The sequence below is a fragment of the Gadus chalcogrammus genome, chromosome 20 (assembly GCF_026213295.1).
Source record: "Gadus chalcogrammus isolate NIFS_2021 chromosome 20, NIFS_Gcha_1.0, whole genome shotgun sequence".
NCBI lineage: Eukaryota > Metazoa > Chordata > Actinopteri > Gadiformes > Gadidae > Gadus > Gadus chalcogrammus.
The window spans coordinates 11,604,028-11,615,253 of NC_079431.1; the positions used below are offsets into that span (position 1 = coordinate 11,604,028).

General features: G+C 39.6%; 1 protein-coding gene across 4 annotated transcripts; it reads left to right on the forward strand.

The window, feature by feature from the left end:
• The first annotated feature begins 1,164 nt into the window (after nt 1–1,164).
• Nucleotides 1,165–11,147, forward strand: LOC130373216 (LIM and senescent cell antigen-like-containing domain protein 1). 4 transcript variants are annotated; one of them, XM_056579569.1, is made up of 11 exons: nt 1,170–1,500; nt 6,266–6,425; nt 6,683–6,749; nt 6,888–7,008; nt 7,129–7,278; nt 7,535–7,685; nt 8,460–8,552; nt 8,747–8,795; nt 8,956–9,031; nt 9,230–9,414; nt 10,088–10,178. In XM_056579569.1, exons 1-10 carry the CDS (start codon nt 1,400–1,402, stop codon nt 9,372–9,374), a joined length of 1,113 nt encoding a protein of 370 aa, XP_056435544.1. In that variant the 5' UTR covers nt 1,170–1,399; the 3' UTR covers nt 9,375–9,414; nt 10,088–10,178. The 4 variants fall into 4 exon arrangements, with proteins under 4 accessions (XP_056435545.1, XP_056435544.1, XP_056435543.1 ...); XM_056579567.1 differs by lacking the exon at nt 1,170–1,500 and adding an exon at nt 4,168–4,679; XM_056579570.1 differs by lacking the exon at nt 9,230–9,414 and having other exon boundaries at nt 1,165–1,500; nt 10,088–11,147.
• Nucleotides 11,148–11,226: the final 79 nt, after the last annotated feature.

An 11,226-nucleotide genomic window follows, 5' to 3' on the forward strand; every position in this document is an offset into this window, starting at 1 on the left:
ATATGAACGATGCATCTAACATGATGACAACATTTACTGTTGTTATCTAATATTCGTCTAGCATTAATGGCCGTTAGCCATTTTCTACCGTTGCACAAGGTCTTAAATAAAGTGAGATGGACCAGGAGCTGGGGCGAGTGTTTGGCTAGTGCTTCTTAGCAGACGGTGTCAAGGCTGCACAGCATCAAACCTGATGCTGTGTGGGATGGGTGGCGTTGCCAAGAACATCCGACTTGGACTTGTACTGCGTGAAGTGGTACGCCTTCGTCGATTCCGATGGATATCTTGTTTATCTGTGCCAGCATACATATCGTAATAGCCACATATTTTTTAATCGCTCAAATAATAATTGTTTTTTGTTTTAATCATAAACTCCTGAACATGTTCTTGATTTAGTCAAAAAGATTAAGATCCGTGACCATGTACAGAGGGTTTATTTTTGGGGTGGAGAAATATCAAACAAACATTAAGTTCACTCTTGTTATTTAAAGTGAACCTCCGATATTAATGAACACAAATAAGTGGGTCATCTACAACAAAGGGCAGAGACACTATTTTTAAGTTTTTCCTTACAAAAGCTTTTTGTATAAGCCTACTCTTCAGTGGCGTAACTATCGGTAAGCAGGGTATGCGGGCGCGTACGGGCCCGGGCCAATCAGGGCCCCCCCCCCCCCCCGTCAACAATCGTAACTAAGCCCCCCGGGGGGGGGGGGGGGGCCCGCCTTGAACATCCTGCATACGGGCCCGTCGTTGCCTTGTTACGCCACTGCTACTCTTACTATAAAATATATAGATGTATAGATATTGTTGAGAATAATTTGTTGTGCAGTCTGAAATTAAAGGCCGCTAAGTATTTCACTGAAGCCTTATTCAACAGAAAGCTCCAAGTTGCAGTAACAGTCTTTTCATTATTTCTTTGTGGGAAGAAACCCACTGTACCTCTACCTGTCGTGAGAGGAAGGGAGGGGCAAAGCTCTGAGGTATGCTGACAAGGAGCCACACCTCAGTGTGTGTGTGTGTGTGTGTGTGTGTGTGTGTGTGTGTGTGTGTGTGTGTGTGTGTGTGTGTGTGTGTGTGTGTGTGTGTGTGTGTGTGTGTGTGTGTGTGTGTGTGTGTGTGTGTCCGACCTCTGGCTTTGTGCCCTGGAGGTGTGCTGGAGTATGTGTGAGGAGATAGTGAACGAGAGGTAGTTGAACACTGGCTGCCATTGTAAGAGCAAGCGAGTGGAGACCCGTCTCCTGCGCTGGACTGTTGGTCAAGGAGCTGTCTTGCCCATCAAGTGTTTCTCTGCGCTGGGAATCTTCTATCATCGGCAGTGACAAAGGTATTCTTACCAAGAGGAAAAAATAAAGGAAGCCGGTGAGACGGGAAGAAAGGGTGTGTTGGCAGATAAAGAGAGATGAACGCTCTTCAGTTGAAGGAACTGTCCAACTCACATCTCTACAGACGCAGACAGGAGAGGCCGGACAGCAATGGCATTTTGTCTAGACACAGCCTTGGGTAAGACCACCTCCTTCCCTCATACACAGATAAATATATAAAGCGTACCGATTTAAGTGAGGTTAATGGAATAGTACACATAGTAGAATAGTAGTAGTGTGTGTGTGTGTGTTTGTGTGTCCTGTTTGGATGTGTGTGTCTGTGTGTGTTTTACGTGGATGAAACATGCGCATGCATGTCAGTGAATACATGGATGTTGCAATGTGAGGAATGCAGAAAGAGACCTAAAAGACAGATAGAAACGTGCTCAGAAAACAGACTGCATCTCTATCCTAGCAAAAAATATTTGACAGAAACACAAGTGTGTGGTGTGTATCTTTTTAGCTTAAAAACAATTCTGGAAATCTAGATTTTTTTAAAAATGTTATCAAGGAAAATGTGTGCATATATGCACATGCATGTGGGTGGGTGTGCTCACAAAGTATTGGTCCGGAGACAACATGTTTTCGGCCCAAGCAACCGATTATGTTGCTATAGCTACTGTTGACACAGTGTGGATGCATGAAAGGGGGATTGTTTGCTGCAAGTTATGCCTTTGGTTGTCTAGCACTGACTGAGAATACATTGGAGTTTGCTTCAAAGAAGGGTCAGGGTTACACGTCAAAATATTTATTTTTTTCTATTTTTGTGCTACCCTGAATAAAACCATTGCTTTATATATATATATATATATATATATATATATATATATATCATTCTTGGATATGAATTATACGGAAGTTATATGACTTCAAATGATTATTATTATTTATTGTTAAATACAGTTTAGCCTAGAATATGAATAGCTTCCATAGTTATGCTGTGTAAATGAGACCCAATTTTACTTTGTTTCTTCAGACCCACAAAAATAAAAGTAAAACAAAGTTAGCATTAATATCTGGTGTCTCAAACCCAAACCCTGATAGGCTGATTATATTTATTAAAACAATACTGTGGTTCTCAAAACTTGTTAATTAGAACACAATTAAATGTTTACATTTAACGTAACTTTACGGAAGGCAATTAGTAAGGAATTAAGTGTTCTACTCTGGATTCATTCAACCTATCATTCTGAGAACACAGAATTTAGGACAATAACGTGACTCTCCTTTCAACATGTTAACTGACACTGCAAACAAATATAAGTAGATTCCATTGGAAACAAACTAAGTAAAAAGACAGTGGAACAACTGCAGACAATGTTGGGCAACAAACTTTCAGCCATTTCGATGTAACTCGGTGCTAATGCAAGTCACTTACATTAGATTCAAATCAATACTACCTTTCTATTACACCCCTATTTTAAGTACGTCTTCCTGCCTTTGTCTCAATTTATGTTTTCAATGGACCAAGACTCTCCTTTATACTCTTGTCCCTACTTTCAACACATTATTATCTAAAGGCGTGCCTTGTGTGTGTTTCCTGTTTTGTTCCTGCCCTTGCCCCATGTCAATCAACTAAACTTCCTCTGGATTTGAGATTTTTCTTTTGCTATAGATCTCAAAAGGTATCTGATAAGCACGTTGTATGATCACAGCTGCTGTGGGTGTGTATACTGTGAGTGCATACTTCAGAAATTATAAAATCGAAACATGCTGCCCAGAAAATAAAATGGGAGTCTGAAAATGTTTCTTTTAAAAACAACATAAAACAAACACAGGAAATACTGATATATTACGTGAAAATATGCATATTTCATTGTTCATGCAATTTGTCTCTATGTGTCATGTGTTTGTGATTGTGATTAGAGCCTAACCTCAATGAGACTTCCTGAATAAATGATGGTCAAATAAATAAATAACTTTAGGAATAATAGCTATTGATGAAGGTTTTTGGATTGGGGTCTTCACAAAGGGATTCAATCGGAAAATAATCCTCAACTCTTTGCCCTATCAGTTTGCTTCCTTATGTTTCAGGCTTTCAGAAGGTGTTTAAATTGTGTGTGGACAGTTCCTCACACAATGCAGGTCAGCCCAGCACTGAAAACAACAGCTGACAGCACCTAGTTTGGTAGTTTGGAGTTGAGGCTACACTGACGTCTATTTGCGGAATGGCCATGCAGAGGCCTCAAATGCCAAAGGAAGCAATACACACACAACCACACACACCCCCACTAACACACACACACACATGCCCACCCACAAATACAGGAATATAATCAAGTGTTTTAGACTTTAATAAATATCAAGCTTCAGCCTCTCACATTGTGCACCTCCAAAGCCTTTTGAAAGATCAGTGGTGTCAAGTTGCTTCTAACTTTCTTGTAGTCAGTTGCATTAGACAACCTTTTAGATTTATTACCACAGCCTTTTTGAAATAAAGCAACACCAACATTAACTTTCCCCATTATACACTACTGGTATTGCCCTCTATCCATGAGACCCAATCTGAACATTACTAAATCACATTAAGCAGATGAGTTTATCCAAGGTGAGGTTACAGGTAAGTTGAATCATACGGTCATGTGTGTGTGTGTGTGTGTGTGTGTGTGTGTGTGTGTGTGTGTGTGTGTGTGTGTGTGTGTGTGTGTGTGTGTGTGTGTGTGTGTGTGTGTGTGTGTGTGTGTGTGTGTGGGGGGGGTACAGGGGACCCTCTGGCGTCAGGGATGAGTAACCTACCCAAGAATAGCTTGTATGTGTGTGACACGAGGGGTGGTCCAGTGGGTGAGATGCGGGGGGGAGGGGGAGTAAGGAAGTCATGGAGAGGGATTTGTCTGAGTCTGAGAGAGGGGACGGCTGAAGACTAAAGCAGAGAGAGCGAGGGGATACGGCAGAGTTGGAAGCGACAAACTGGAAAGCAACAGCTCCCCTAATACTACCACTTCTACCCTTTTGTGGTGGATTTGACATTATCTCCAGCCTGTTCCCGAGATAAAGCTAATGTTGGTTGATGGGCAGGACCACAGAGTCAGACACAAAGTGGATTGAACCGACCGGCTGAACTGATAGATCCCATTAGGCTAGCTCTGCTCTTTATCGGCTCCGGTGGATTACAATATTCAAGATGAATGGCCGTTCCCTGCCCCCGCTGATACCTGAAGATGGGGAGTGTCCGGACCCCCCTCGTCGGGGGGTAGACGAGGAGCCGGGGGGCCTCCGCTTTGGGGACAGTGGAGAAGCAGAGGTGCCTGTTTCCAAGGCCCAGAGACGGAAGAGTGACGTTAAAGTGTACAAAGAGTTCTGTGACTTTTACGCCCGCTTGTAAGTGATCACGTGAGAAGATTAATCCAGAGACTGTTTGCTGTAATAAGAGTGTGTGCCAGTGTGCATGCGTGCTTGTGCGCACACGCGCGCGTGTGTGTTTGTGTATGTGTGCGTGTGTGTGTGTGTGTGTGTGTGTGGGTGTGTGTGTGTGTGTGTGTCTGACTGTGTGTCTGTGTGTCTGTGTTTGTGTGTGTGCTCATGTGAGTGTGTGTACGTCTACGTGTACGTCTACGTGTGAGTCTGCAAGGCTGAAAACACAATGGATTCGCATTCCGTTTGTGTTGGTTTGCCTGTATTAAGAATAAATGATTGGTTAGTTTAGTGAGCCTTTAAAAAATATATGCTTTATGTAGTGACTAATAATCAACCTTTATTTTACCAATCAAGTTAATCATTAATAAATTCTTATTTACAATAACGGCCTGGCAGGAGGCAAAAAGATATCCTTGTGGAGGTATTTTTTTATTTTTGGAGATCGGACACACATTTTGCAATCTAGTTCCTTCTTGACCAACCTCAGTCACATTACATATAAGTCATATCCATATTTAGGTTTCTTTATTGATACTGGGGAAAATTGTTACTGTTACAATTGCTCATATCAAGTTAATAGAAGAAAGAGAAGAGGATAAATGTAAGAAAAAAATAGAAACCAAAAAAATCCAGGCAATACAAATATAACAAAAACAATTGCGAATTCTTCCAAAAAATGTGAGGATAAGGTATGCATGCACAATATATTTACAGAAAATATAAAATATAGGGAAGAAGATCAGAAATGCTTTTCGGCTGTTTCTGGCGGTACTTGGTTTATTTGTGCCAGAAAGAATTCCAACATGCTTCTTGCTGTAGGTGTGACTCGTCAAAGTTCTAGGTTGCTGTGTATGTGCAGGAATAGCTATTAGCTGCCACTCAGCTGCTTCCTGGTCAATGTCATGGAAGGTGCAGTGAAGTCTATTTCAGTGCCGAGACAGACGGTATGCAAGGTGAAGTAGGCCAAGTATGTCTGCATTGGAGGTGTATAGACCAGAGCACACTTGGGGTATATATATATATATATATATATATATATAACGTCCTTTCCCCCCCAAGTGCTTTCACTTGAGGAATGATTCAACTTTAATGATCGATTACTCACCACTTTTTGAACAAAGTTTCTGACATTTGTCTGTGACCTGCTGGTCCAGCAACCGGGGTAATTGAGTATCTGTACTCAAAAACCCTGTGAGACAGTTGTTGTGTTCAAGGTCCAAATTATATGAGGTTCCCACGATCTGTTACCTCGATATCATTTTGTTTTATACATAAAGATCAGCATTTTGCATAGAAACAACTACCTTAGCCAATCATTCATCAATGTTGGGATTACAACCTCTGAAGTGCCAGGATGGTAGAAAGCAAGATTGAAATGAAAGAAAAAAGTCTAATAACATGTATTTTTGTTATGCTTCATAATACCTCAGCTCAATTTGATTCACCTCTCTTCACATATCCTCTCATATTCTCGAGAGGATTTTAACTAGTTTTTTACTTCTCCTCTCTCCTCATCTCTCTTATGTTCTCTTCCCTTCTCTTCCCTCCAGTAACATGGCGAATGCCCTGGCGAACGCCATGTGTGAGCGCTGCAAGGGGACCTTCGCTCCGGCCGAGAAGATAGTGAACAGCAATGGGGAACTTTACCATGAGCAGTGTTTTGTCTGTGCTCAATGTTTCCAGCAGTTCCCAGAGGGACTTTTCTACGAGGTGAGGTCTCCATCTATCCATCTGTCTGTCTGTCTGTCTGTCTATGAAGTTTATGCCCATTATGTTTAAGATGGAAGTATGGTTCCTACATGTTCACTGAGTTCGCCATAACTTAGTTATGCTTCAGTACAATCGTCATGCAAGCAGACAAACCATAAACAGTATAATCATCATTAACCAAAGGCATAAACTGCCTGATGCCAATATGTTTAAATGCATTGTTTTATCTCAAATTGAGCATGTTTTTATTTTTGCAGTTTGAAGGCAGAAAATACTGTGAGCATGACTTTCAGATGTTATTCGCTCCATGCTGTCACCAATGTGGTGGGTAAAAGATTTCTACTATTATGTTATGATGCTGTATCATACCCGCTGTCTTTAATAATTCTTACATGCACACTTCTTTCTTCTAATTCCCAACTATTTACAATAAAATAATAAATACAAATATTCATCTCTCAGGCGAGTTCATTATTGGCCGTGTCATCAAGGCTATGAACAACAGCTGGCACCCAGACTGTTTCTGCTGTGACATCTGTCAAGATGTGCTTGCTGATGTGGGCTTTGTCAAGAATGCTGGTCGGTAAGTATGCAGACTGATGCACACACACTCTAGATGTGGGGACACTCCTGTCCCTACTCGAATCATCATTTATTTACTTCACTTACTCTTCCTATTGTTCTTTTTCACTCCTGCCATCAGGCACTTGTGTCGTCCGTGCCACAACCGTGAGAAGGCCCGTGGGATGGGCAAGTACATGTGTCAGAAGTGTCACGCCATCATCGAGGAGAAGCCACTTCTCTTCAAAAATGACTCCTACCACCCTGATCATTTCAGCTGCAACAATTGCGGGTGCAGCTCGCAACACACACACATACATACTGCCCACCTCCTGACAGACAAAGAACGCCTGTTGTAGTTCTACATCAAATAGGATTTGAACATTGTAGTGGACAATATTAAATATTGGCTTCATTAAACCACAACCAAATGTATCCAGACATAACACACGTGTGTCAAGATTTGATAACAGTAGAATAAATATAAGCAAAGCTTTGCACAACTATAAATACAATTTTTTTTCCTAACTGGTTCTTCTACTTTTTAGGAAGGAGTTAACATCGGATGCCAGGGAGTTGAAGGGCGAGCTGTACTGCCTTCCCTGCCATGACAAGATGGGGGTCCCAATCTGTGGAGCCTGCCGCAGACCGATCGAGGGCCGTGTGGTCAACGCAATGGGCAAACAATGGCATGTGGAGGTATGCTAAGGGAAAGAAGCTACCCTATTAATGAGTTTCTTTATCATTATTTATGCAATTTATACAAATCCTAACTTTTCTATGTGTCAGATGTAATCTGCTATTAGCTCTGGTAGTAATTTGCTTCATAAAATGTAATGAAAGTCAGTTCATTAGTCATTAATCAGCATAAAAAGAACCAACATGTAGGCTTATGTAGGTTGACAAGACTAAGCTAAAGTTCTTAAGGACAAACGGCTGTTCATGAATATAGCCTTCGAATATATGCCCAACAGAAAACATGGGACATTTTTGCGTTTGTACAGAACAAAGAATGACGTGATGACACTGGTTCCCTCTGGTGGAGGGATAGAGACAGAATGACTTTCATAGATAAAATGAGGAAGAAAAAACATTTTTGGCACATGCATCGCATTTTCTACTTCCTTGTGGTTACAAAAATCTCCTACTGGTATTGAACCTCTAGTCTCGAACACACCATAATGTGTGTTCTTAATGTTTTAATGATCTTATAATCTTATTGTCAGAAGTATTCCCTGTTGCCCTCTGTATATTACTCTCTTGACCTTAGTTTGCCCATTGTCACACGTTTTCTTCACCCTCTTCACACCTGTCTTTTATTAAGTTCGAAACAAAGTTTCCAAAGTAGGAAAGTTTCCAAAGTTTCCTATAAAAAATAATTCAAAAGGACAAACTATGTGGAGGCTAAAATAACCAGGAACACTTCTGGGAATTTAGGCTAATCATTTGAGCATGTCTTGTTTTTTGTTCCAGCATTTTGTGTGTGCCAAGTGTGAGAAACCTTTCCTGGGGCATCGCCATTATGAACGCAAAGGCCTGGCATACTGCGAGGTCCACTACAACCAGGTAAATTCCAGAATAAGGCCCCACTCTATGGTGGGATACATTTCCAAATGTAGGTGATATGATTCCTTTTAATGGAAGTAATTTCCAGCCTGCGATTTAAGGCAGTTTTAAGATTTCTGTGTTTTTCTTTTGATTACAGTACTTTGTATTAAGACTTTAAGTATGGCCTTCTGCATTGTTTATCCTTTCTTCAGCTGTTTGGGGATGTTTGCTACCACTGTAACCGTGTCATTGAGGGAGATGGTAGGTACACTCAAATGTGTTAGTAATTTTGTTTTTATGTATGCATGTATACACTTGGGTGTGCATATAAAGGCCTACACACACAAGTGTGTATGTATATACAGTATATAAATATATATATATAAATGAATGCAAGAATATGTGCTCCTCCATGATTTAGTGGTGTCGGCCCTAAACAAAGCCTGGTGTATCAACTGTTTCTCCTGTTCCACCTGCAACACCAAGCTCACTCTCAAGTAAGTCTGTCAACATTATGATCTGTAGCGTTCTGCCACATCCTCATCAATGTGCTTCCTCATTGCCTCCTTATCCTTCTTCCCCTCTGCATGACTTTCATTTCTTCTGCTTTATTCTCTTCCCTTCATGTGCTTTTTGCTTATCTAAACATCTTCTCTTTCAACTCCCTTTTCATGCTGGCTTCTGGGTTCTGGCAGAGATAAATTTGTAGAGGTGGATCTGAAACCAGTATGTAAGCGCTGCTATGATCGAATGCCAGAAGACATGAGATACCGGTTGTCCAGGACCGAGCACAACTCCAAAGACAAGAAGAAAAAGTTATTCATCCCCATTTGCCTCTAATTATTTTACCATCCATCTCTGCTTGATTCCATGTGCTTTGGTTAGTCTCAATCTTTATTTTCTTCCATTAATTTCATCTTGATTGTTTCAATGTAATTATGCTGCTCTTTATACTGCAAAAAATGGCGTACTCACTTTCCTTTAGACTTGAAATAAGGAGTATGGTATTATAGAATGTATAATGTAGTTAATGGTTGTAATAAGACACATTCATTATAGCAATAGTTTGGGGAAATACTTTATTATTTATTTTTCAAACCAAATAACAGTCCAGATTGTCAAGAATTGGACTACATCTCTTTGTATCACAATTTCCTCTGCTTTACAAACAGGGGCATAGGCCCATTCACTGTATCTATTTCTCCAACCCTGGATTTTCTGGATGATTGGTGCACGATGAAGCCTTCATCACTTCTGTTTGATCTTCTATGAGTGTATACTTAGAAGAGCACCCCTTATGCACCCACTCTCTGTTGCAAATTTGGTCTTTGGCAAAATAGGATCATATGATAATGCTGTTACACTCTGTTTTTATATACAACCGTTTTTCTTATGATATTAACAATATTATATTTCCAAAAATAAATAATAAATACTGGTAAGTAATGGTAAGTCAATAAAACAGATATTTTACCTGCATGAGACATGTTTTGGAGAAGATAGTGACAACGCCTTTTTATTTTCTTCCCTTCTTGTGTCTTTTCTTTCTGAAGGAACAAGTTTGTGGAGTTTGACATGAAACCAGTGTGTAAAAAGTGTTACCAGAAGTTTCCCCTTGAGCTGAAGAAAAGACTCAAGAAGCTTTCAGAACCTATGCCACGGAAGTAATCATATGTATTTCATATTGTAACTAGGATATTATTTTAGAAGTTTGCCCGCAAATGATGGAGCAATTGTAGTAATTAATAGTATTGTTTTGTCCTAAAGTATTTACATGTCTGAAACAGATCCCACTGGCAGATGGATTAAAGCGTTGCCCGCTACCTCATATTTTATTATTATAATTGGGCAAATTTCATGTTTGAAATAAGCTGAACAGCACTGTTAAAACTGTCCCTTGCTCAAAAATGCAATCCAGTTTATACCAGTTTATCAATCCAAGTACCGTAATTAACTAATTTAATTGTCTAAATCCTGGAAATGACATTGCTGGATAATAAATATAAAAAATGATTACACTTACAAAATGCTAAGCATACTGATCTTGAAAGTTTATTTGTTTTAACAATGTCTTCACAATTGATTAACTTTAACTCTAATCACACCAACCATTGTCCGGGTTTTTTGTAAGCTTGTGTCATGATCATCATGAGTGCAACAAAAGATCTACTTGAGGGGGTATGCTGAATTCCTCAGGGATGGCTTTCTCATCAGGATACACTGTAACCATTTAGCTGCAGCATCAATATTCTGTAATAAATGAAAACTTTTGAAGTAATTTAGAGAACACATTCCAATGTTGTTATACAGGACATATAGCATTGTGAATGTTAGTTGTAATAAAACGATTGTTGACTCATCAAATTGTAAATCCCGCATTTTTTCACTACAATCTATTTTAGTTCTATTTATATTTATACAGACATTGCTGGCCTATTAATGGTTTAATGGGCAGTGTGTCTGTTGGCATCTCACAAGAGATTTTTGTTGGAAAATAAACATTTTCTTTATGCTATTGTATTCAGCTTCTTCTTTGTTACTCTGGAAGGTGCATGTTTTATACTGATTTTATTTTCCTCATGTAAATGTCATGCATTATATTTTTCTCAATAAATATTAATATTAATGATCTTAATAAATATTCTTGAGCTGCCAATTTGTATATAATATTGACCATTCAATGATAATATTT